At 42.6% G+C, this 26437-nt stretch overlaps 1 protein-coding gene across 1 annotated transcript in view; it reads left to right on the top strand.

Moving 5' to 3' along the window:
- The first annotated feature begins 326 nt into the window (after window positions 1-326).
- Window positions 327-26437, top strand: part of ZFYVE1 (zinc finger, FYVE domain containing 1) — a 26474-nt gene continuing 363 nt past the window's right edge. Inside the window, 12 exon segments of the mRNA XM_009583135.1 lie at window positions 327-1217; window positions 15196-15700; window positions 17610-17824; window positions 21001-21107; window positions 22083-22191; window positions 22763-22860; window positions 22966-23083; window positions 23451-23621; window positions 24396-24576; window positions 25093-25206; window positions 26280-26431; window positions 26433-26437. The exon segment at window positions 26433-26437 is cut by the window's right edge and continues 363 nt beyond it. Of these exon segments, the coding sequence (XP_009581430.1) occupies window positions 720-1217; window positions 15196-15700; window positions 17610-17824; window positions 21001-21107; window positions 22083-22191; window positions 22763-22860; window positions 22966-23083; window positions 23451-23621; window positions 24396-24576; window positions 25093-25206; window positions 26280-26431; window positions 26433-26437 (2273 nt within the window). The 5' untranslated portion in view covers window positions 327-719.

Raw genomic sequence — 26437 nt, 5'->3', positions numbered from 1 at the left:
CGGGCGCTGGTTTCGGGGGCCTGCTTTGGCAACTTGGGTCGGAGGGGGAGAAAATCCGTCGCCTGTCAGCCTGGCCGCGGTAGCGATCGTTATCCAGCGTTACTAGAAGGAGCGCACAAAGAGAGCGGATTTCTGTTTATCTGGCGGAGCACATCAGGAAATTCCCAGCAAATAAATTACTGTGAACTCTGAAGGAGGAGCTTAGCTGGGGAGTGAAAGCAGAGAATTTTCTAGTATTGACACAGTCCTCTGTGTGTGCGTGTACATGTATATGCACTTGTGCATTTCTGATGCCTTTTTTGTCTCTGTGTCACCGACTGTCTCCCTCCGTTCTCTGCTTCAGGGAAATACTTGCCCTACCTGCTGTAGTACACCAGACTGGGGTTTTTTCTCATCACTGAAAATATGTTTTACAGCTAAACAGAGAAAGAATGTATACCAGCATTTGGGTATAACAATACATGAAACCAGCCACATTGTTTAAGTTTATTTTGGAGAAAGAAACCTCCACCTGTGCTTAACAAGACTCTTCCTGGGAGGCAGGTCAGTGTATGAATCTTAGAAAAACATCTATTAATTATTTAAAATTAAGTGCGGACAGAATTCCCGTTGTGTTTCTTTCTCCTGAGAAAATACTAAATTTGCAACTGACTCTTAACACATATCATTGTTCAAAACAGAAACAGGAGGGAAAAACATTGCTTTAAAGAAATCTGAAGATGAGCGCCCACACACAAACTGCAGAGAAAGGACAGAACACGACACTCCTGTGCCAGGAAAGCTATGTTTGCAGTGGGACAGATGAAGCAATCTTTGAGTGTGACGAGTGCAGGAGCCTACAGTGCCAGCGTTGTGAAGAAGAGCTGCATCAGCCGGAAAGGTTACGGAACCACGAACGGACCCGTATAAGACCTGGCCATGTCCCGTACTGTGACTCCTGCAAAGGTGCCAATGGGAACATAATGCACGCCAGTATGACGGGCTCGAGGCAGATAGCAGCTGTGAGGTGCCAGGTGTGCAAAATCAACCTCTGCGTGGAGTGTCAGAAGAGAACGCATGCTGGGGGGAACAGAAGGAAGCATCCTGTCACTGTGTACCATGCTGGCAAAGCCCAAGAGCAGGAGGAGGAGGAGGGGATGGATGAGGAGACCAAGAGAAGGAAGATGACAGAGAAAGTTGTGAGTTTCCTCTTGGTGGATGAAACTGAGGAGATTCAGGTAAGAACTGCTGTGGTTTGTTTGAACATTCTTTGGTTTCTATCTTGGTCCAACAGGCTGCTGTGATGCATGATTAATATTTGAAGTGTAACTGGCAGCAACGGTAACAAAATGAGGATAATCAGTTAAGTGGCACTAAGTGAGTATCTTGTGCCAAAAAGACACAGTGCCTTGGAGTGGCCTTCCTCACATGTTCCTCAAAAGGTCAAGTTCATTAAAACCTTATGTGTGGCAAGAGCCTCCTCTAAGAGCCTTGGTAAGCGAAGCTGGTGAAAGAATTGACTCTGTACTGAGACACACACAACTAAGATAAGAGCTATCTGTGCAGGATGCTGATCATTCCTGAACAAAATTGAAGTGAGAGGGTTGCAGTAGATATCTTGCAAATGGGAGTGCTGGCAGTCAATCTCCTACCGTATGACCTGGAGCTGGCACTGTACCAAGCAGTGCTAATGCAAGACCCCTGCTACCCTCCTTTAGCATCAGTAAATCCATCTGATTTTTACGAATAGGATAAAGTAGAAATAAGGGTCCAAAGTGTGCTATCCAAGTCCTACAGACACTGTGGTTAAGCTATATTGCTTGTCACAAACATTATTCCATGTTACGTTTTGCTGAACGAGGGCCAAATTGGCCATCAATTTGGAGTATTACCTGCTGGTAATAATGATATAAATACTAGTTGACTAGGAACAGCCTCTCAGGAGGCATTATTTTAGAGAGTCTAGCATTCAGTATATGCAGTTAATTAACTCTTCTGTGGGCCCTTACATCTGGTGAGCGTAAGCACTTTACAATGTAAAAATGCTTTAAAAATGTAAAAAAAGCAATGTGTGAAAGTCACAGGGCAGGTTAGTTACACAACTAAAAATTCAGCTTCGTCTTCTGGCTTCCAGTTTGCATCCTTCATGTTAAAACTCTTCAGGAGACACTGAAAGAAAATGCGTAGTCACCTGAAGACTGAATATCTGGTTGCTCTAATTTAACATATTCATGCTACCAGCAGTAAAAAGAATTGTGATGATATTCTGATTGTTGGTAGATTAGTTATTTGTATCCATCATAGTAACAGTCAATGTGTCTGCCATGCATTGCAAGGAAATGTGACCCAAGTACCTTGCATCTATTCTATACTATAGAATAGTGTATATATATGTACACTGTAATTATACTATAATATAGAATAGATGCAAGGTACTTGGGTCACGTTTTGGTCAGTTCAGGTGTACTGATGGACAAATTCTCTTGACTTTTGGAGGGGAAAGGGAGGAAAGGATGGCAGTCTTCATGATGCACTGACATAGAAAACACACTATGCAGGACACCAGTGACTGTAAACTGAGTGATTGAGTTTCAGGTGTAGTGGCAGTCCTAAGTTTGTATGCCTCTCCTAAGTGCACACGCATTTCCTTGTAATGCATGGCAGATGCAACTATTTAAGATGCAGACTTTTCAATAATCTTCATCTAGCCACTAGAGCAAGCTCTGAAATGCCTTAGAACAGGGCTGTCCTGGAAAGCTGCTCACAAGCTGTGGCGGTGTGTGATTGTACTGGTTTAAGTTATCTTTATACTCATGAATCTGTCAGCCCTATTGAGGCAGACTTTTGGCTGCCTCTTGCAAGCAAGTGCATTGCTATTTAAATGTCATGGGCAATAAAGGCAATTTCCTTATTGGGACAGCAATGGTCCTTTATCAGATCATAGCAATTTGATCAGAACAGGGTTGAAAAAGCTCTCCAAAAATGATCTTGCTTCACTATCAAGATGTTGAATCAGAGCTCTTCCATCTGGAGTGATCGTCTCTTCCTCATAGCTGAATACTTACATGACATCTCACAGCCAGTCTCGAAGCAGTTTGAGAGTTTTCAATTAAAATATTTTCTGGCAGCTGGAACTTAGAGTGCTTGCTATTATAGTGAGGTTTCTGCTAGTGAGCCTGAGGACCTTTATTTAGAGAGGGCTGTCAGATGACTAGCTAGCTCTGAAGACATCTTCCGTAGCATCTTTTGCTCTTGATAATACTGAACAGCCAACTGAGCTATAGGAAAGTGAGCCTCAGTCTTTTCTTTTGTGCTTGTCATTAGCAAGATTATTGCTGATTACTTGGGGAGAAGTCCTGAGGATGTTCTTTATTTAAACTAACTTTTTGTCCAAAAATGCCAAAACAGTAATAACTTGAAATGTGGAGATTCAGGGTTTGAGGGTGTGTGGCTTTTTAAGCTTGAACAGACAGGAGAAGGATTTATCAGAATTATGGAGTCCAGCTATCTTTACCAGTCTGTTTTCTGACCTTTGGAACTTGAAGATTGTTGCATTAGTTAGGAAATAAGGGAGGAAACTGCTGATTTGCTATCAGTGGTAGATTCTGCCATAGCAATGTTTAAATGCTAGGCCTACAAAATTAGGCAGAACTAGTTATGCTGCTGAGCAAACACAATGGATCGAGATACTTGCTGATGTATACATATTTACAAACCTCTAACTTAAAAGTAGTTCAATGAGATGGGAACACAAGGCAAAGAGATTTCTTTTTTAGTTTCCTTTGGAACTTGGAGTTATTAAGCTCAAGTGGTTATGTTTCATCTCATTGTTCCTGTTGGCTTCTTGGAGGTGATAGCTCTGAAACTGAAGGACATTTATAGTTTGTAAGCAATGACTGAGCTAGTTCCAGATCCAGAAGCAATGTAGATTAATCCATAAGGAGCTGTGCCTTAGCAAATCAGTTTGGCTGAGAGGTGGAGATTCTCAGCTTGGGCTCAGCACTGCACTGATACAGCTATGATAATTCTGGGATCTGCATAATTGTCTTTGTGCCATGTTGCACAGATGTGCTGGCCTGCTCAGAGCTAGTTTGGAGCTTTTTGCACTTTGCAGACATAACCATAAGCTCAGAAAGCTGAGGACTTCTTGCGCTTGTTTTGAATCCACTTAGTCAGGAAAGGTCCCATTTTAAACCACTGCTTGTGAAGCAGTTGTTTGTAGAGAACTGATGGTAGCTTAAGTTCATATCTGTGAAATACAGTCTTCTCTGTGATGTTCATCATAACAGCACTATATCTGACCACCTCAAAAAGAGATTGGTTATCTCATGTTAAGAAAATGCCACTAAAGGTTAAATCCAAGTTTGCACTGCAAGTCTGTGGAAGAACCAGAGAGAAAGATTGTTCCTTATAGAGTCCAATCCCAGCCGTCTCACGCAACACACAGCATGATGCTTTGTGACTCTTGTGAGTTAGTCCCCAATCATCTTGACCTGCACCACAAATTTCCAGGACTTCTTCCAGGACTTATCACCCCTCATAAGGCCATATTGACGACTTCTATAAGGAAACAAATCTTGTCCATGTTTTACAAATTGGCATCATCTGCAGTTTAGACCCTGTTCATAGGTCCTTTTTCTCAGGCTGTATTACGCAGTTTCTCTTTACACAGTATTAAACTTTTGGCCTTATTTATCCCATATCTAAATGATAACTGCAGCATCTGTTTGTTAATTGGCTCTGACACAGTCTGTCTTCCTTGCTCATCTCCACTCAGAATGATATTGTGGGGATTACTTCCTCAGTCAATTGCTTCGGTCTTGTCACTGCTCTTGTTACATCTTTCACATCTCCTCTTTGCCATGTTAGACTCAAACTGCCTGCCTTTTTTTTAATGTGTGTAAATCCACCAACTGAATCTCCTGATCTGTTCTGTCAAGATGTCAGCTTTCCTTTCTTATCTCTAACTTGCTGAATTTTCGAACAGGCATCATTGTGCTGTTACTAGTGCTGCCCCTGGCACACAGGAGGCACTTCCCTTAAGAACTTATAGAATCAATTAATTGATCTTGTTTAAAACCCCTCTATACTCATGGGTCTATTAAGAAAAACACAGCAAAATACAACAATAAAACCAGGACTCAGGTTAGGATAGTTGTTTTGAGTCCTGATACTGTCTTACTGTCTTTTGAACTTTGCCACTGGTCTGTATCTGTCTTTGTCTCTTGTACTTACGTTTATGGAGTTTCTGGAACAGTATCCATTTTTGCTTTGTCTTTACACAACACCTTTGCAATAGAGCTCTTTAGCATAAAGCAGAGAGTTATGTATCAGTTTTACAGTGAACTCTATTTACTACTACTTCTGAGGTAGGGGAGAAAAAATGCTTAACAACGTGTGACTACAATTTGATATTTTTATCTTGGGGAACAGATGTTGAGAGTTCTTACCACAGGATCAGAACTTGGTTGTAGTGTCACTAGTGGCTTCTATGATAACACTTTGTCCGAAGCCCTAATTAAGCACTCAGCACATATACTTTATTAGAAGTAGAGAAAGTCTTTCATTGACCCCAGAAGATAGGAGACATGCTTGATTGTTATTAGTCTGCCTTAAAGAGTTCACTGATCTTTGACCAGAAACTCACAAAAAATTACCCAATCTCTGGGTTGCAAAGAAAAATAAAAGCTACTGACTTTGTAGCCTGCCTTACCAAGGAGACTGGAAGAAAATAAAGTTTTTCCTTTAGCTAGTCACAAAAATAATATCCCCAGCAGTACAATTTTATGTGGGAGAAAGGAGCATACATTTATTACTGGGTCTCCCCTGAGGTAACCACTATGAGCTCCCTTTCTTCACTTAGCAGAGTCATCTTGTTTTGCCAATAGACATCTCAATTTCCTAAATCTATTCCTTGAGTTCTTTTTATTCCTGTTAGCAGGGTCAGACACCTGAAGGATTAAGCTATTTCCCTCTTTCCCTCAGCAAATACTGAGCAGGATCTATATAATGCTTTGCAGACAGTGTAGATGACACAGAATGACCTGTAGCCCTTATTTAAATGCAGACCATTTTATACAATCATTAAATAACCAGCCTCTAGCAGCATAACAGTCCATGTGTCCTCCTCTGTCCCCTCTTGTTAAAAAGTTACAGGTACAGAGTAGTAACTCCTTAGGGGTGCTAGCTGCTTTGCTTTTCTTACTCCCACTGTAAAGCTGATGAAAGTACTGTGATTTTTCCTTATTACCTACTGATTTGAGCCTGGCCAATGTCTAGGGATGGGAGAATGGAGAGTCACTAGGAATGCTTTTTCTAGTCAAGTATTCTTTGTCAGTCAATGCAAGCTAATGATGTCTTCTCACCTAAGAGAAGATCACACTCTCTTAAGTCTTATTGCTTGCCACCGTAGTGGAAAAGGCATTTGTATAGCAAATAGTACTAGTTCCTATGACACTTTCACTTGATTTGCTGTTGGGGGAATGTTTTTGTTTTGTGCTTGTAGGGTAGCACAGCTGTAAGTTTCTGGGGAATTTTAGTCCATGTCCTGTAAACTGAAGAGTCACAGCTGGTATATTTGCCATGGATGTAAAGGAGGAAGAGGAAGTGTAGAAGGATCCAAGTTTTTTAGGTCAGTGTGATCTGTCAGATCAGGATATGTAATTTCTGTTCCTCATCACCGTTGCTGTACTACTGATGAGTTTTTCTGCTCTGTGCTTCAGAGAGGTTTTCTTGCTGAAGTATTTTTGGGAATTTGCTGTCCTACACTCCAGGAATTTTTCTCTTATTACTTTGCTATCTTTCAGTATTCCTCCCATCCCAGTCTGTTATCAATTTTGCAGTTTCCTCTCCTAAAGTGCACTGTTTTTCTGTCCTTGGAATAAAGTAGTAGAAAAACTACTTAGCAATTGCTGGTTAGGAGTGTTCTTTCTTCCACTGGACATATACCAGTATTTTGAAGAGTATTTTAGAAGATGGGAGAGGAGCCATCCATTCAACAAATGCACAGCTCCTTTAACAGTCTCAGGCTGACTCCTGGCGAATTTGAACATAGCCACTTAGAAATACTGCTTTTCCCTTGCACCTTCTTATGATGCAGCTCTCCTGCACTGTAATTAAAGTCAAATCTCTTGCTTGCTTCCTGTCTCTTTTGTCCATATGCTGAAATGAGTGCAGGTGTGGAAGCAAAGGAGAGCATGTCACGGGTGAGAAGCTGGTAGCAAACCACTCTGGAATTACCCACTGTTCAATTTGAGGAGTTCCTGAACTTAGTTCGGTTCGTGAACTAGATAGGGTTGGTGGGGGAAAGGGGGCGTTCTAGTGCTTCCTCTGCTGTACCCCTCTTTCCCCTTATCCAATGGATCCTTTTGGGCTCCTGGGTGCTCCAGCAGGAGCAGGGTGTGAGTGCTTTGGGGTGCATTCAAGAAAGAAAAGGGAACTGGCAGCTTGCTGTCCTCCAGCCCTTCTGTCCTTCCCATCTCTTCCACTTTCTCACTTCTGCAGGGGTCACTGGGAGGCAGATGTTGCTGCGGTACACCTTTCACTTTTTCACTTGGGTTGTTAATTCCTTGCTTTAGGGTCGCATAAAGTCAGAAGTTTCACAGTCCTTTGGCCTGCCTGTCAAGACACCGTGAAATTGGGAAAATAACCAGAGTAACTATTTTCTAGGAAGAGTGGAACTGTAGTACAAGTAAGTTTGTAAATGCCCCTCTTGGGTAATCTAGTTACCCTTAGTATTGAGGAAGACTAGTAGTTACAGCATGAACTCGTTCACTGACTTGCTGTCTTCTGGGCAAGTCTCTTCACTCGGATGTGGTCTCTGCTGCTACAGCTATGACATTGGGGTGATAATTGGTAGCTGTGTGGGCAAATTAACATCCATGGAGAACTTGAAAGGTACTTAGGATACAGAATAATGATTTCCGCTTTCACGTTTACTGTTCTCTTTAAGAGTTAGATGACACTCTTAAATTAGTGTTATTTCTGCAGCAGTTGCATTTACCTTGAAGTCTTTATTAGTTTTGAGTTCTTGCAAAAGTAGTTTTTCAGCTAGCAAACAGGTTATTGGGCTGTCTAGTCTTACTTCTGCTTTCAGCAGTTTTATATAACTGCAGCTGTCATCTACAAGGGTAACTTATCTGGTAATAGCAATATTTCAGTCAATATTGCCTCTTGGGTTAGGGAGGAGTCCAATCAAATTGAATTACCTGCCATGCCCTTATGTTTTTTCCACCACTATCTTAAAACCTTTGAAATAGAGTCTCTCGCTTTGTCTCGGGTTGTTAAGCGGGATTTAACTCTTATCTCTTTGTCTCTTTCAGGAGAGAGTCCTGTAATAGATAGACATGGGCTTCAGACATGGGCAGCCTCCACCCTTCATTGCAGGGACGTGTAGATCCTGTTGAGACTCATTCTGTTAGGCTCTGTACAAACCCATCAAAATACTGTCCCTGAATTCCTTTGCAAGAGCTGTGGGAAGGAACAGGATAACTTTGGTCTGAAAAAGATATTCAGTTTAGGGACACTATTTTCATGGGTGTGTACAGAGCCTAATAGAACAAATCTCAACTGAACCCATAGGTGATACTGCAGTGAAGGCAAATAAGCAGGTACAAAAAACTTCAGCTTAGAAAACACCCTTAGTACAAATGCTTTCCTTTGGTTGAGCCAGACCTGCACCCAGCATGGGGAATAAGACCAAAACTAGCTGAAGCTGAGGAGTGTGGGAATCTAACCTTAAATCCTCGGGGTGTGTCTGTCCCCTCCTTTATTTTGCCCTCCCTGCATCCGGTGACAGGTCACTCAATTTGGGTTTGAGGCTCTGCAGGACTCTGATCCTGAAAATGCTGTTGTCCACTGTCAGCTTGGCTGAAGTCTAGGAGATTACTAAGGACAATAATGATAAATATATTTAAGTGTTTGCTGGGTCAATGATTAATAGTTTACTCCTGAATACCAGATTGTAACTACTGGTATGACATACGCAATTTTATAAACTAATCCATTGACACAGCCCTTTTGGGAAAACTCTTCCAAGCTACCATAAGATGTTTACATAGTAACAAGTAACTCTGAGCAGTCAAGTTAATGAAGTCTAATTTCTGAGATGTCTGCCTCCCATTATCCCGTGCTTATCCACATCTTCTGTCTTTTACGTAAGAAGCAGTATGTGTGCTGTCATGCACCAGCCAGCATGCTTACTGGCTAGCAAGTGTGGGCATGACTGCTCAGCTTAGTGCTGTGTCTTGGTGGCTGTGTGGAGTGGACAAGAGACAAGCTTTTTCCTCAGAAAGGTTAGTAGAGTCTTTCTTTTCTATTCTGCTGTTTATTTTCATCAAACTTGTTTTAGAGGCACTTGTTTCTCTATCAGATATGTCTGTGTAATTGGATTATGGATTTTAAGTTATATGTGGAAGACTCGAGTAATGGCATAAATGACATTTTCCATGGGAAGTCATGCAGAGGAAAGAGTATAGGAGACAAACTAAGGTAGGAAGCTAGAGCTGCTTGGACTTATAAGTCAGTCTTGATTCTTCTTGGGCACCTGCTCATGATCAAAATCTTCTCTCTTTAGAGGCTTCTAAAAGCTGGGAGGGAGTAATGACCTCCTGAGGTCCCTTCCAGCCTGAATTAGTCTATGATCTTAGCGGAAACAGGGTTTGAATGATGAGCTCTCATGGCTCTACTGATGTCATGGGTTTCATAGCAGAGAGTTTCTCTTCCTCACAGGGAGCTACCCAATCCTTTTTCTCACTTGATAGCAAGAAACATTTGGGAATATCAGCAAAAGTTTCTCCTAGGGCAAAAGCAGGGAGTTTCCAGCTGCTTTTTTAATAGCCTGTTGCACTTGTTGCACTTCTTTGCATTCATGCACTGCCTTTCAGGCAGTGATTGTGAGGAGCCCTGCAGAGATGTGAATTTTGGTCGCAGCGCTGTACTGTGGTGCAGGTTATTCTCAGATTTGTCTTAGAGGCTTTATAGGTTTCTCTTGTTTGTTTTCAAGGTACATTGAAATTCTGATGTAATGACCTATCGGTAGGACCTGGGGCTTTAGGCATGCACCCATAAAACTTTTGTGTGAATCTACCTCTGGATGGGAAGTCATTTTTTTAGAGTTAAAACACAACTGCCAAAATTTAGAAGCTGTGTGATAAAGAACTGGTCTGTGTTGAAGTGGGCTGATCTGACAGATCTGTTCTATTTCTAGGTTTAGTGCATGATATGATACTCTGTCCTTAAGATCAATTACCTAAAATTGTGTAAAGTTTTGTGTGTTAGAAGTTCAGGGCTGCTTAAAAGGTTGCAGATCTTGTTTTAGCTTGCTCTGTCACTTCTCCCTCAGATTTCAGGTGCTAGTTTGAATTCTTCTAAGCATTATCTGTTTTTAAATGTTTTCTGCGCTGTGAGCAGAATTGCTTGTATTGCCAGTGTTAAGTAATGCTTTAAGAGAAATAGTATTTTTTTTTCCACTTGATTGTTTTGACTGCTTGTACTTGAAGACTGATTTGTTCCAGATGTTTGCAATTTTATGCTGGTATATATTTGGATGTGCTGTTACAAATCTCGTAGCTTGTTTTTGCATTCATTGAAAAGTGTGTTAAATTTATATCCTCTTTATTGATTTAGTGGTTGTGTATCAGAAGATACTGTTGTGTGCTGGTTGTCAGACAAGTCTAATGACTCATAAATTTAATTATTTATATGATGGTATCTTCCTTGATTGCAGAAAATGTATTTTAGGTATTAAAAATACTCTGTTAAAATCAGGCAAAGACTAAGATTTCAAAACACAACAACAAAAGTACCAATGTAAGTCAAAATGACAGTGTAAGACTAGCAAATGAAGGCGCTCTGAATACTATGCCAAGCGCTCTTGATTTTTGTTTTGAGCTATTGTGTTGTCGTGGCACAGCTCTGGCATTGTGCACCGCTTCGATGAATATTAGCAGGCCTTAAAGGGTTCATAAAGAGTTTTAAAAGGAGAAAACTGGTAAAAATGTCTGATTCACTTAATGTGTTTGTTTTGCCTGGAGGCAGAGTTAAAGTTGTACAAGTACAGATCGTTGGAAACTCCATTCTATTTTATGGATTTTGTTCCTAAGCTTTTAACATGTTATTGTTTTAATAATATTCTTTCCAAGAAATTAATAGGCAGGAATGTAATTTTAGCAGTTCTTGTTTCTTGTCTTTTCCTAAACAGTTCTGCTTTTATTATGGCTTGGATCTAGGAAACTTGTTATATTAGGTATAATAGATTTCCAACTATGGGTGACAAGGAGACTTCCGATCTAAATGTGTTCCACGGCAGTGTGGTATGAGTTTTTGTGACCTCCTTAGAGAGGACTTTAGCTGTAAAGTTCTCTGTTTTTCCTGCTTTCTGAAGACCTTCGCCTTCAGTTCATCTCAGCTTGGATGGAGTGACTGCATGGGGGGCTGGATGACAGTTGCTAACAGAAATGTAGTTCTAACCTATGATGGAGTAACAGCTATTCTTTCTAGAAGAGAATCTTCTTCTAAGATCTATAACAAAAGTGTAAATGAGTCTCTGATACTAGAAATGGCAAAATAGAGAAGGGGCTGGAGAGATATGCCTCTTGTCTTAGGTTAGACATACAATTTTTTCCTTCTTAATTGACATTGCTGTGCAATTTAAGGAAGATTTCATATTTACCCTCTGCTGTTCATGTTGGAAATGTGGAGCTCTTGGGCAACGTGGGAGTGGACACAGCTATGGAAACAGGAGTCCTTTGCACAAGCAGCAGACGTGGTACCATCCAAACTTCTTTAGAGATAAGAAGCAAAACGGAGAAGTGGGACGTGAGCCCAATGGGGATTAGTACTTCAACACACTTATTACACTCACTCTGTCTTTAAATGTCTTAAAGGAACTTGCTCAAGGGAAGTAAATTTGACTACTGGTATGGGGATTGTTGTGGATGGTTCTTTGAGAGTATCATCCCTGTGCTCAGCAGTGGTTAAAGACAAATGTACAAGAGCAAGGAACACCCATGACATACAAGCATATTCAACGAAAGAAAGGTGTTTTTTTTTGTTGTTGTATTGGATTGTTTTTTGATTTTGTCCTCCCCACCTACCCACCCATGCATAGCATTTATTGTAACAGGATGTTGCAGGATCCAAAACTATGACTAGATTCACAAAAGGGTTAGACAACCTCCTAAGGGATAGATCTACTGGTTCTCTACCAAACATGAGCATCTAGATGCAACCACTGCTCAGGAAGTCCCTTCATATCTGACTACTGGAAGCTGGTAAAGCATGCTAGGAAACATTTACTCTTTCCATGTCTAAGTTCTTTCTCACCCATTACCAAGTCCTGTGAGACACAACGTTGGACTAGCTGGACTTTGGTACATTCCTGAGCTCCTGGGTGACTTGCTTGTCCAAATCACTCCTGAGTTCTGTCCTGCAAGGAAGTCTGAAAGAGCCTAGAGCCTTAGAAGGGGGTAACAGCTCAGTACTTTGGGTGTCTGATTTGATATTCAGACTAACTTTTCTGCTGGAGTGATCTGAATTATTGATCTGGAACCAACTTTTCTTCTGTCTGGCTCAGCAATCCAGCTCTTCTTCCCACAATAAGTTGCCCCGGCATCAGCAGTTGTTAAAGTACATTGAATGTGAAAGAAGACTGGTGGTGTGGACAATTGCATTAGCTCATCTTGGGACAATTTCAGCTGCAGTGGAGTTTGTGTGAGTTGACTCCTCTTTCTTACTGATGGGAATGCATTGCAGAGCTACTCTTGTCCCTATCGTCCTTTGTACCTTCTGACATTACTGACTCAGCCCCTTCCACATACTCTCCCAAACTGATACCAAAATAATAACCAGTGCTGCCTGAAAGACCTTAGTTATTAGTTGTCCTGCCAATACTTAAGCAGCTGTTTGATATTTCTTTGGGCTGTCCAGGGAATCCATAACTGGAATGATCTGGTCTGGTCAGGCACTGACTCTGGCAAAAAGAGGGTCTGCCACCCTTATGGTAAGAAGTTTGGGAGGTGGGAGTTAAAACCAAAACAATCTGGAGAAGAAATTATCATATTCCTTTTTTCTTACGTACACATAACATTATGATATTATCAAATCTGAATGTTTTTAGAAGCTGTCCCATGAGCCAAGAACTTCCTTTAATCCACAGAGACATCTTCAGAGACACTAAGAGAAACTGCATCTGTCATCTAAACTACCTTCCTGATGACAAGCTAATAATCACAGCTACCAAAATAGCAGACCATCTCTTGTGCACGTGTAACTTGAGTGTATCTTGATGGTCTCCCACAGACACCAGAAAAGATTCTGTTGAGAGCGTTTTGATTTCTCTGTTTCCTGTTTTCTTCCACACTGTGAGGCTGCCTTGAGTGCTTTGAGTCCGTGAGAAGCTACTGCAGCCCCACAGTCCACAGTTTTTCTTTTTGAACGCTGTTCTCAACCACAATCTGGCACACCGGTTATTTTTTATTTTTTGGCACAATGGCTGTTTTTTATTTTCCTTCGAAGTCTGGATGCTGCTGATAGATTTGACCAGAGCAAATGGGGCTGGCTGAGCCTTAAATTAATTTGTTGATCTAAGAATAAAGTTGTTCAAAGAAACCATTTATTACCTCATGGCCTCTGTGGCTCGTGTATCGTGAGACTTTCAAACTGTACTTGTGGGGGAAAAATAGCCAAGGAGCTTCCAGAAGTTGAGGGGCAGACAAGAGGGGATAGAAGCCCTACTCCTTTCAGCTTTCAAGGGGATTCCTTGGGGAGGGAATCATGACAGAGGGGGTGAATTTAATCCTCAAAAAGTGCCTCTGTCATATTCTCTGTCACATAACACATGGATAAAACCTGTTGGAGGAAGAAAAAGCAAGTGATAAACAACCATAGCCAGAAGCATGAAACTTTGAAAGCCAAGGCTGTATTCTGCAATGAAAACAAGACAGGTTCTCGTACAGAGCCCTAATCTGTTTCATTGCTTGTTTATCCGTTTCCTGTTGCTCTGGTACCTGAACAGAAAATGCCCTATTCTCTAACCTAAATAGCATGATGCTTGTCATTTAATCTATGTGAAGCCAAAGAGAAGTTACCTGCTGAAGGCTGTCTACTCTCTTTTGGTTTTGTGTTTGTGTGTGGTTTTGGTTTTTTTTTTTGTTTTTTTTTTTTTTTCTTTTAATGAAAGCACAATAGAGTAAATTATGAAATGCATCATTGAGATAGTTGTGGCACTTCTGTAAAAGCCAGTTTGACCTGCTTCGACCACCTGACTCCAGTGCACAACTTTGCTTTCTTCTTTTCTGCCCCTCCTTCCAGCTGAAGGATCTATCAGCTGGAGAGCAGCGGGAGAAGGAGAGGCTGTGTCTGAGAGCTCCTGGCTGTGGATAGATGGAGCACAGCTGCACAGAGGAGCTTTTCCTCCCTAAAAAGGTGCTCAGCGTCTGTACATAGGCAAGTTAAGGTGACAAAAGCACTCCCCCATTTTGCACCTGAATTCAGATGCTTGCCAGGAGACCAGTGCTACTGAAAGTGTCTGCCATGCTCCAAGTAGCATAGCATTTAGGAGGTTGTAGCGAGGTGGGGGTCGGTCTCTTCTCCCAAGTAACAAGCGATAGGACGAGAGGAAATGGCCTCAAGTTGGGCCAAGGGAGGTTTAGACTGGACATTAGGAAAAACTTCTTTACTGAAAGAGTGGTCAGGCCTTGGAACAGGCTGCCCAGGGAAGTGGTGGAGTCGCCATCCCTGGAAGTATTTAAAAGACGTGTAGATGAGGCGCTTAGGGACATGGTTTAGTGCGCATGGTGGTGTTGGGTTAACGGTTGGACTTGATGATCTTAGAGGTCTTTTCCAACCTTAATGATTCTATGATTCTATGATAAGTAGCTGTTCTGGAGGACTTGGAAGTAGGGTTGTGCTCCCTTCTCCCCTGCCTCAAGGAATGGGGTGAAGTACAAGAAGTTTCGCTGGACGGGTAATCACAGTGAGGCATCACTTCCAAAACAGCTACATGATGGAACAGCCTAAATCCCATTGATGTGTACGTGTTACAAAACTGCTTTCTAATATTTTGCTTTGGACTTCTTGGTGCTTCAGGAACTTGTGATAAAATCTGAACAGGATGTAGTCACTCTCATTAATCTCATGAATCCTGAAACCAGCAGTGTTTTCAGTGTTGTCTACTCCAATTGCATAGATATAATATTTTTCTCTTTTTTTTGGAAGGTAAGGAATGAAGAAGACTTTATTAAGAAACTGGACTGCAGTCCTGATCAGCATCTAAAGGTAGTGTCCATCTTTGGGAACACAGGGGATGGCAAGTCTCACACCCTTAACCACACTTTCTTCTATGGCCGGGAAGTCTTCAAGACGTCTCCAGCCCAAGAGTCTTGCACAGTTGGAGTCTGGGCAGCCTATGACCCTGTCCGCAAAGTGGTGGTAATTGATACAGAGGGCCTCCTGGGGGCCACTGTGAACCTGAGCCAGAGAACACGGCTGCTGCTGAAGGTCCTGGCCATCTCTGACCTTGTCATCTACCGTACTCGTGCTGACAGGCTCCACAATGATCTCTTCAAATTCCTTGGTGATGCCTCGGAGGCTTATTTAAAACATTTCACCAAGGAGCTAAAAGCTACCACAGCCCGCTGTGGCCTAGATGTTCCTCTGTCAACTTTGGGTCCAGGTGTCATCATCTTTCACGAGACTGTGTACACCAAGCTACTGGGCTCTGGTGAGTAGGCAGTAAGAAACTGAATTACAGTGTGCTAAATGTTATCTATAATTTATCAGGTTGCATTGAATATTCAGCGTCCTTTACTAGGTAGAAGGTGTGGTTTGGGTTTTGCTCTCACTTGTTCCAGTCTGGGAGCCAGGCTATGGAAATAGCAGAGCATTCACTGATGGCTATCTGACTACCCCAGAGCAGCTAGAATAATCCTTGTAGCCAGCTGGTCATTGGTACTGACTAGTCATGATGGGAGTTCTGCCAGCCGTAGGAGGGGTCATCGTGCAAGATCATGAGCATGGATGATATGGCAGGCGAACGTGAAAACTGAGACACCCTGGGATTTTGGCAGGGATATGCAGGATCCTGTTGCAAAAAAAAAAAACCCACCAAACTGTATGTAGAAACTAGGATGGGCAAGAATAATGAAACTGATGAACTTGAATACTCACAGTACCCTCATTCTACTATTTTAAATTCTGTGGACCAACGTTGTTCTGAGGCTGGTGTGAGGTTGGGACTGAGGTTGTGGTGGCACAGAGCTGATGGTTTAACACCACTTTTCTCTGTGCAAGTATCTGACATGGCCAAAGCAGCAGGTCCAGCACACTGTTATTGCCATTGCTTTCAGTGTTCTTCACCAGTACTTTCAATTTGGCTTGTGTCATACTGGGTTATGCATATTTAAATTCTATACTTTATTTGTATGTGTGAGTAAAATGCACTGTTCTTCGGAAGTTGAGGCACATTTTGGTTTTGACTATACAGGGATGTAAATTTCTTCTCCTGGCCTCATTTTTCCCATGTTTCAAAAGGCATAATGAAACCTTTCTTCATTCTGTCCATTTCTGACACTTTGATGAGCAAGAGCCCTAATGAATTGGCCTGCAGCGGCTGAGGCTCAGTCCTGCTGTCTGTGAACATCTGGAAGTCTTCTGCTGTGTAATACCGCAGCAGCTCCCTGCTGGCCCACATTCTCATTTTGGCTTTTCTAACCAGTGAGGTCTTGAGCTAGTAGAAGAACTTGGCATTCTTTCTGGTTATTATTAGAGTGCCTCTTAATTACTTTTAACTTACCTGCCAAGGCAGTTCCTTTTCTTACATACCAATTTGCTGATGCGCAATTTAGAGTTTCATATAGTTGTTGAAATTTGCTGTTTCAGCAGCTCGGATTTAGTGACCCATAATGATAGTTGCACCTGTGTGCAAAGTCAGGGTAGTAAAAAAATTATATTTTTATGATCACTTCTGATCATGGTAGGAATAGGAAAGAAACCTCTTAGCAGGTGAATTTGCAGCAAGCTGTAACCATCTGTCTCGATGGATAATTGACATAAGTGTGTTTAGGGCAGGGAAGAAGGGACCTGCCTTATTCTGAAATGTACAGCAGGTACTCGGAAGAGTTGTCAGCTCTATGGAGTCTGACCTGATGTGGCCAGTTCTGAAGTGCTTCACTGTGTACAAAGGGTTGATAGAGGCTCGGTCTTCCTTGCTACAGGGTTGGCATGGAGAATAAGCAGCCCCTGTAAAGTTCCACTTATCCAGTTATGGTCTCGTGAGAAGAGCTAACAAGTTTATGCTTGTTAGCAACACCAATGCTGACTTGGAGTTTCCTTATATTATGTCATAAATTGCTTCTTATTCTGGATATCTGTGTTTCCAAACCTAGATGTTTCTCGTTTTACCTGTGGAACTTGGTCTTAGAATCTAAAGCTGTGTATCAGAAAAGAGACTGCTTTTAGAAACAGTTTGTTTCTTTTCCTACTTGTAAAATATAATGATAAGTGCATTCCAGATGTATTAGAAGGTTTAATTAGAAAAGCCAGCATTGTGTTGCATATGGAAGCACTGTGCAATTTAAATATTATTTTAAACAATCACTTGTTTATATACTTGCTGATACTTTTATATATAGATCATCCTTCTGAGGTTCCTGAGAAGCTCATTCAGGATCGATTTCGGAAGCTAAGCTGTTTTCCTGAGGCTTTCAGCTCAATCCACTACAAGGGAACAAGGACATACAATCCTCCAACAGATTTCTCTGGACTTAGGCGAGCTGTGGAGCAGCAGCTGGAGAACAATACCACTCGGTCACCCAGACAGCCTGGGGTTATCTACAAAGCACTAAAAGTAAGTGGAGATGAGTTCGTCGCAATCTTTATTTGTATCGGTGTTGCTAGTAACTGTCAGTTGCAGCTAATAAAGGTAGAGCACGTGAACCAGTGATGCAGACGTGCAGATATCTGGAGATAAAGCAAATCTTCCATGAAGATGATGATTTTTGTGTAACAGCCAGGTAGGCTGGGTAGTTTTTTTACTTTAAAACAAACACCTTAGCAAAGACCCGGAAAGGTCAAGAAACGTTGAAGAGCAAAACAGAGCAAAATCAAAAAACTGAGCTGGGAAGAAACTGACTGGGAAAGAAAAAAATAACTGGTGTTGTGAGTGACAAGCACTTAATGACAGTGATTTACAAAGAGGAGGCCCGGAAGGAGTTATTGGTGAAATTCCTAAGGATGGCCTCAGCACAAGGGGAGGAAATGCAAGAGACTTGGAGGGAGTTAATGGTTGGCAAAACCTAGCACTGGGTGTAACCCAAGAGTTAGGAGGCAAAAAGGAGGAAGGAGATGTGTTGGTAGCTAGCAAACAAAATGGGATCAAGCCAAATGATGTATCATTTCCAGAGGTGCAGCATCAGATTAGAAGGCTGGTGAAAAGGAATTGGAGAGAGCTGCTGGTGATTTTCTTAGAAGTTCGTCTTGGTAGGATGTCAGAGGGGTTTTTGGGTCTTCAAATTTGTGGTCTGTCCTATAAGTTTCCACACATTGCTACCACTATGTCATTAGCATCATATTTTCATTGGCCCGAAGAGCACAGCTGTCATCAGGGAGGGGTGGGCAGAGCTGGGGCATATCTGCAGAAGAAGGTAGCGTTAGCAGTCTTTTCTGATGTTAGTCACAGCTGTTGGAACAGATAATTCCAGCTGCTCTGTGTATCATTTCCAGAGGTGCAGCATCAGATTAGAAGGCTGGTGAAAAGGAATTGGAGAGAGCTGCTGGTGATTTTCTTAGAAGTTCGTCTTGGTAGGATGTCAGAGGGGTTTTTGGGTCTTCAAATTTGTGGTCTGTCCTATAAGTTTCCACACATTGCTACCACTATGTCATTAGCATCATATTTTCATTGGCCCGAAGAGCACAGCTGTCATCAGGGAGGGGTGGGCAGAGCTGGGGCATATCTGCAGAAGAAGGTAGCGTTAGCAGTCTTTTCTGATGTTAGTCACAGCTGTTGGAACAGATAATTCCAGCTGCATGATGTATCATTTCCAGAGGTGCAGCATCAGATTAGAAGGCTGGTGAAAAGGAATTGGAGAGAGCTGCTGGTGATTTTCTTAGAAGTTCGTCTTGGTAGGATGTCAGAGGGGTTTTTGGGTCTTCAAATTTGTGGTCTGTCCTATAAGTTTCCACACATTGCTACCACTATGTCATTAGCATCATATTTTCATAATACTATTTGGGGTAGCTGAAGCACACAAGGAAGTGTCCGGGTGGCATGTACACAGTTCCTTGCATTAGGGAGCAGACAGCCAGTAAGGGGAAAACAGCTGGAGTGGTTAATTCCAGTTTAATTTCTAGGACTTTTTTGCAATAATCAAGTAATGCAGTTTCAGATACAGCTGCTAGTATGCATAAATTCATGTCCAGTAAAGTGGTTGCTGTGTTCAGATCACTACTGACTACAAATTAACGTTTTTTGCTTTGCTTCCTGAGGACACAAGGCTTGCCTTGTCCATCTCCTCTAACTTTTGAATCCATTGGCCAGTATCAGTCAAGCTTGAAAGAGATCTTAAAGATAATTTCTTTGAAATTCTGTGAAGTCAGATGTCTACGTAGAGATCTTATCTGAGAGAAGCTGTGGTGAGAGATATACATATGTCTATGTGTATATGCAGTCAACCCTTGTTAGATGGCAGAGGTGCCTCCCCACACCCTGGGAGGGGAGAGGGAGGAAAAGAAAGAAAGGCAGCCACTATAGTTACCTCAGCTGTGGGAAGTTTCAGTTAGACCTTATGCCTTCAAAGATCTCCTTCAAGAAAAACTCTAACCATCTGCTTTGTTCCGGTGCTTACTGTTCTTTTTTTTTTAACATAACACCCAAAAGAACTGAAAAAGTTAAGTGTGCCAAGGCTAAGGACTGACTTAATCTGAGAACAGATGCTCCCAGGAAAAGGAACAAATCCCTTGTCTCAGTCTTGCATTTTCACCATAGAAGAGCAATTGTACAAGGGGCCAAAGGAAAGCTCAGGGCAGCACTTTCTGAGCTGAGGGGCAAAGAATGTGTCCTCCTGTACTGTGAGAAATGACTCTTTGAGTTTCCTTCTGGAGGTTTCCAGAATGCAAAGACCTTTTAGCAAGCACCCTGCTATTTCAGGTATGGGTTGTAGGCACAGAGGTGGATGCAGTCTTCTACCACCCATTTCTGCTATGAAATTCAAAGTAGGGGCAGGAGGAGAGGAGAAGAGTGAGTATCTTACAAGCATTCGGGTCACTTCCATACAAGTGCAAGATTGTCTTCTGTCGTGGTTTAGCCCCAGCCGGCAGCTAAGCACCACACAGCCACTTGCTCGCTCCCCTCCTTCCCTGTGGGATGGGAGAGAGAATTGGAAAAAAAAAAGTAAAATTTGTGGATTGAGATAAAGGCAGTTTAATAGAACAGAAAAGGAAGGGAAAAATAATAATAATAATAATGATGATGATAGAATATTCAAAATAAGTGATGCACAATACAGTTGCTCACCACCTGCCAACTGATGCCCAGCCAGTTCCCAAGCAGCGGTCACTCCTTCCTGGCCAACTCCCCCCAGCTTATATACTGAGCATGACGTCATATGGTATGGAATATCCTGTTGGCCAGTTGGGTCAGCTGTCATGGCTATGCTCCCTCCCAGCTTCTTGTGCATCTGGCAGAGCATGGGAAGCTGAAAAGTCCTTGATGAGTGTAAACACTACTTAGCAACAACTAAAACATCAGTGTGTTATCAACATTCTTCTCATACTAAATGAAAAACGCAACACTATACGAGCTACTAGGAAGAAAATTAACTCTATCCCAGCTGAAACCAGGACATCTTCTTGCTTGGTTTCTAATCCTTGTCTTGGTTTCCATGTTAGTAAGACATTATTTGTTAGCTGTGTACTCTCTGCCTCTCCCTCCAGTAGAGGAACCCATGCTTTTTGCTTGCAAAAGCTTTCATAAAATGTCTGCATTGCTCTCAGTCCCTTACCAGTTCATTCTTTTCTGTTTGACAGGCTCTAAGTGACCGGTTCAGTGGGGAGATCCCCGATGACCAGATGGCTCACAGCTCTTTCTTTCCAGATGAATATTTCACATGCTCCTCTGTGTGTCTCAGCTGTGGGTAAGTAGATGAGAAATGCACCCTCATCCTTCTAGAACATAGTGCTGCCCTGGTCTGCAGCCATAGAACGTAAGGTTTCTGTGACATCTTGACACCTGACATCACCTATCATCAGTTAGTACTTTGAGGCAGAATTTGCTTGAAATTCAACTCTTACGTGAATTGGACAGCTGTTGTTACCGCGTCCCAGGTGGATGCATGGTCTTTGCCTACTCTATTTTTGTGTATGGCTACAAACCTGTTCTGTCCACATCTTTTCCCCAATGCACACAGGGCAGGAAGAAAGGAGTGTGTAAAGAAATCCCCTGAAATTTCCTATGGTGATTTTTCCTGCAATTTTTATTACCTAAACACTATAAACAATCCTAAAGCACCCATCATCATGGGCATGGGCTGTATTCAGTGACTAGATCTAAGTGGAGCCCCGAGTTTGATTTGAGCTTGGCTCGTAGCTCTCTGGGAAGAGCCCAAAGATTGAGCCTGGAAGGGCAGTAGATGGCAGTTAGCGCTCTGAGTCTGTGGGGTGCTATAGCAGCATGGTGTTATGGCTGATTATGGTTCTGGAAACATTTTCTCTCAAATGTGATATAGTGCTACGTTCCGGCTCTTTTATGCTCATTAGGGAATTTCTAGCAGCTCCTTGCAAAGGCTGCAGTGTTAACTCTGTCCTGGTCAACTTCCAAACTCAGTTAGTCCTTCCTAAAATTCTCTGTGAAATTTAAATTGGCTACAGTGATCATTTCCTGCACCGAACTGTTTTGTGGTTCTGCTTTGTACTGTGAAACAGTTGCTACACCTCCTTCTAAAGAGCCTGCCTGTCAATGATAGATGATGTCATTGCTGTATGTACAGTTGTGAAAATGGTTTGGGGTTACAATGCCTATACAAGTGCAAGATAGTAACATAAATGAACTCTTGGTGACATCTGTCCCGTATCTAACAGCATCAGCTCATGGTTTGCTTTTGCATACTCAGGTGTGGCTGTAAGAAGAGCATGAACCATGCAAAGGAAGGAGTCCCTCATGAATCCAAAAGTCGATGCAGATATTCTCACCAGTATGATAACAGAGTCTACACTTGCAAGGTGAGTAGCGACACAAGGACAAGGTCTGAAGAATGGAGAAGGAAAGGATGGCCCAATAAATGAGGAATAAGACGGGCATGTGCCTGTTTTCTTGCATTTTTTCAAATGGGAGAGGTGCTCATGGCCTTGCCAAGAAAAATTGATCCCCACTGAACTTGTATTTTTGCTTGGAGAGGTCATCAGCTCTGTGTGCTATGTGTCATTTGCTAGCTAAATTGTGAACCATGCTGCTCTCAACCTGGGTGATGTTCACCTACACAGCTGATGTGGTTACTCTTCTTACTTGCTTATGCCCGTTGCTTGGTATTAGCCAATTTTTCTGAAGGACGTGTGCAGGAGACAGGAAAATTTTCAGCTACCATCATGGTTTCTATTGTAGAAATATTTCCCTGATGTCATTATTGATAGTGGGTTTGGTTTTGTTTTGTTTTTAAATCCGTTCTGATGAGTGCTCTCCTTTGCTGTGGAGACCACTGTATGCCAATTATATGCTTTATGTGGCCAAACAGCTGCAAGACCTGGAGTCTGGGATTCCCAAGAATGCAGTTTTAATTGAGCCTTTGTGTTACAGGCTTGTTACGAACGAGGGATGGAGGTCAGCGTGGTGCCAAAAACCTCTGCTTCCACTGACTCCCCTTGGCTGGGCCTTGCCAAGTATGCCTGGTCAGGGTGAGTACTGCAACTAAGATCTCTCTGCTCTCTGTTGCCTCTATACTGCCTGGGTCACTGGACTTCCAGTATCTCACTGAGGTAACCTGTCTTCCTCTTCTGCAGATACGTGATTGAGTGTCCCAACTGTGGAGTGGTGTACCGCAGCCGACAGTACTGGTTTGGCAACCAAGATCCTGTGAACACTGTAGTGAGGACAGAAATTGAGCATGTCTGGCCAGGGGTAAGTCTGGTTGCTGGATAGTCTTTGTGTATGTATGCAGCCACGTAGATGTTTATGTTGGTTCTTCTGGACATTGATGGAGAAAATGGATTGGCTTTCATTAGAGCTGGTCCCTATCTCTGCTGTTTAAAAGAAGGGGCTTTCAGTCATCTTTTGGCTATCTTCAAATGGCTAAGTTGCCAGTTTATGAACACTTTGTGTGAATGATACACTATTAAAACGTACCCATGTTTCAAAGCAGGGCTGGAGAATTTTTTCTCATGCTTGCCCTCCAGTTTAACAGGAGCAGTGGGTCACAGAGCCATCTGCTTCTAAAAAATGAGGTTTCCCTCTTTTTATTCTCAAATTAATATCCATTTCATTTCAGACTGATGGATTTCTGAAAGACAACAACAATGCAGCCCAGCGTTTGTTGGATGGGATGAATTTCATGGCACAATCAGTATCTGAACTTAGCCTGGGACCCACAAAAGCTGTGACCTCATGGTTGACAGATCAGATTGCCCCAGCTTACTGGAGACCCAACTCTCAGATCCTGGTAAATAGCAGCTGCTTTAGAGAAAAGCTTTGCATAGCTAAAAACCCTTTTCCTCACCCTTTAAGTAATACAATATTTTGCAGATTCCAAGTGCTTCTTGTTTTATTTCAGTAAGCCCTTCTCCTACAAATTTGAGAAAACTGAAATGCTTTCAGCTCTTCCCATTCTTGACTCAGCCAGAGAAAGTATGAACAGAGACTCTGCCCAGCCCTGCTTACAGAGACTGTTTCCTCCCTACTTTTTGTGACCTCCTCTCCCAGCAGTATCACAGAAAATCCTGGCTTGCATGAACTTGCTCTTCAAAGCAAAGAATCCACATCTTAAATTTGGCTACTGCAGTCGATAGTACTATTTTTATAGGGGCAGAGATTAAACTCTGGTTTCATACCAGATGCAAAAAGCTGGCCCCAACAATTCAGCTAGAAAAGGATTCTCTTGCAGGAAACATATACTACTTCACTGAAAACTGTCTTCTGAATTCTTACCCCCCACAAAGATCAAATACTCACCATTCAGCCCTGCATGATGTGGCTGTAATTATTTGGGACTGTGAATGAAGGGATCATAGCAATCTATTGGCTTAACCACTGTACATCTACCTGTCTGAATCACTTTCCTAGGGTAAAGCTACGGCACTGGTGGCACCCAAGTCTTGGGGGTAACGATATTTTTCAAAATTTCAGTGTGAGTCTTGCTATCTTGGGATTCTGCTCTCTATTTTTCTATTCAGGAAGAACAAACTAACAGTTTTTCTTTCTATGTTGTTCTGATTAGAGTTGTAATAAGTGCAACACGCCTTTTAAAGATAATGACACTAAACATCACTGCCGGGCCTGTGGAGAGGGCTTCTGTGATGGCTGTTCTTCCAAGACCCGTCCGGTGCCTGAGCGAGGCTGGGGACCAGCACCAGTGCGCGTGTGTGACAACTGCTATGAAAACAGGGGCATCCAGTTAGGTAATTTTGAGTTGATTGTGACAGAATTACCCCTGGGCAATAGTTAGTCTGAAGTCTTTGTCCCTGGCTTCTGGATCACAACCATTCCCATTGGGTGTAGACAGTGTTGTTCAAACTGGGCTTTGGCACCAAGTTTTCAGTCGGGAAGCTGAAGAGCTCAGTGTCTTTTGGCAGGAAGATGACCCTTGCAACGAGCTACCAGATATTTGACCCCCTGACAAAATTATTTTCTAACTGGATCTTTACTTTGTTTTTCTGGCACCTGCTGATGGTGCGGAGCTAGCATCAGAGCAGGGATGCTGCAGTTTCAATAGACTATGTATTTTGTCCATTATTGCTGAAATGAAAGTGAAAACTCTGCAATCCAAGATTGGGGATGTGGGAGATAAAGGCTGAGGAGAGGCTCCAAGCTGCCTTTTGGGTTTGCTGCTGGGTTTTGCTGATGTAAATTAACTGAAACTTGGCAGAAATTGTGCTGGACTTAGGTGTTGAGCCCTTTACTCTTGTGTCATGCAGATGTGGCTGAGCTGCCTTCAGATGAGGAAGGGGGGACACTTATTGCCAGGAAGGTGGGGGAAGCTGTGCAGAACACTCTTGGAGCAGTGGTGACAGCCATGGACATTCCCTTAGGTGAGCTCTGTTCTTTTCTGATGGATTTTTTGTCTAGAGGCATTTTTGTTTTCACAGAGCAAAACTTCTGATTAAACTTCAAGAGTCTGTGTGACAGGCTGGCACCTCTACTGTGATACACTGTTGGTTGAGAGTTCTAGAGCCCCCTGCACCTCTCTTGCTTGATGTTTCCTCTTGGTTTTTAGCGCATTGTTTCTGCAGTTCTCACCTTCTCTTTTCTCCCTGTCGTGCAAATCTGTGTGCACCAAGCTGTGAGTAATTCATGCTCCCCTGATTCATCACTGCAGTGACCTGCCAGCTGGAGTTTCCCAAAGACTGGCCCATTAGGAAGCGTTTTATCAGGTTTGGTTTTCTTCCAGAGATGCTGAGTGCCTTTTAAATGTGTTCGTGGATACTGCTGGCACTTGGTACTTCTGCAAGGGGGGGGCTGAGAATCTGAAGCTGTCCAGGTTGGTAATGATGGGAAAGTAATAAGTAATGTGATCTTTAATGGTGAGCCTAGTACAGTGAAAGTTTGCTGCTCTTTCATGTGCTGGGTAGCAGTTCAGGTATGTCAGCAAACACTTCGCATTTGAATCTTCTGTTGTTGGACCTGACTTCCTACTCATTGCACAGATCGTCGTTCCACTGCTTTGCCTACAGCATGTCCTGCCATTGTGATTGTTGTCCGACTCAATGAAAGGAAGAATAAATCCCTTTCTCAGTTCAGACAGTACATGTGTTTTGAATGTTTGGTTTGGTGACTGTGGTCTTTTGGCCACAGCTGAAGCTGAAGGTAGGGAAAAGCAAGTGTCTCAACCTCTGGAAGAGTCTGAGTAAGGGAAGATGCCACCATTTAAGGAGAAACAATCTATCCCTTTGAAGAGAGGCAGAATGTGGGAGAATGGCAGAATGGCCTAAGTGGCTACCCGTTGCACTGAAGTATTCTGTCAGTAGATCTTCTTCCCCTTAACGGCAGTGGTATGACTTGCAGTGTGTGAGTACTTCCACTGGAGTACGTTCTTGACATGCTCATGTTCACAGATTATTTTCTTCTCCCTCTTTCTCATCCCCCCACCTCACTTCCTCCATAGGTCTGGTAAAAGATGCTGCCCGACCTGCATACTGGGTACCAGACCATGAAATCCTGCACTGCCACAACTGCCGGAAGGAATTCAGTATCAAACTCTCCAAACATCACTGTCGGGCTTGTGGCCAGGGATTCTGTGACGAATGCTCACACGACCGCAGA

The sequence above is a fragment of the Fulmarus glacialis genome, unplaced genomic scaffold (assembly GCF_000690835.1).
Source record: "Fulmarus glacialis isolate BGI_N327 unplaced genomic scaffold, ASM69083v1 scaffold4378, whole genome shotgun sequence".
Taxonomy (NCBI): Eukaryota; Metazoa; Chordata; class Aves; order Procellariiformes; family Procellariidae; genus Fulmarus; species Fulmarus glacialis.
Note: the sequence above shows the minus strand (reverse complement) of the source record. Positions and strands in the feature narration are given on the sequence as shown.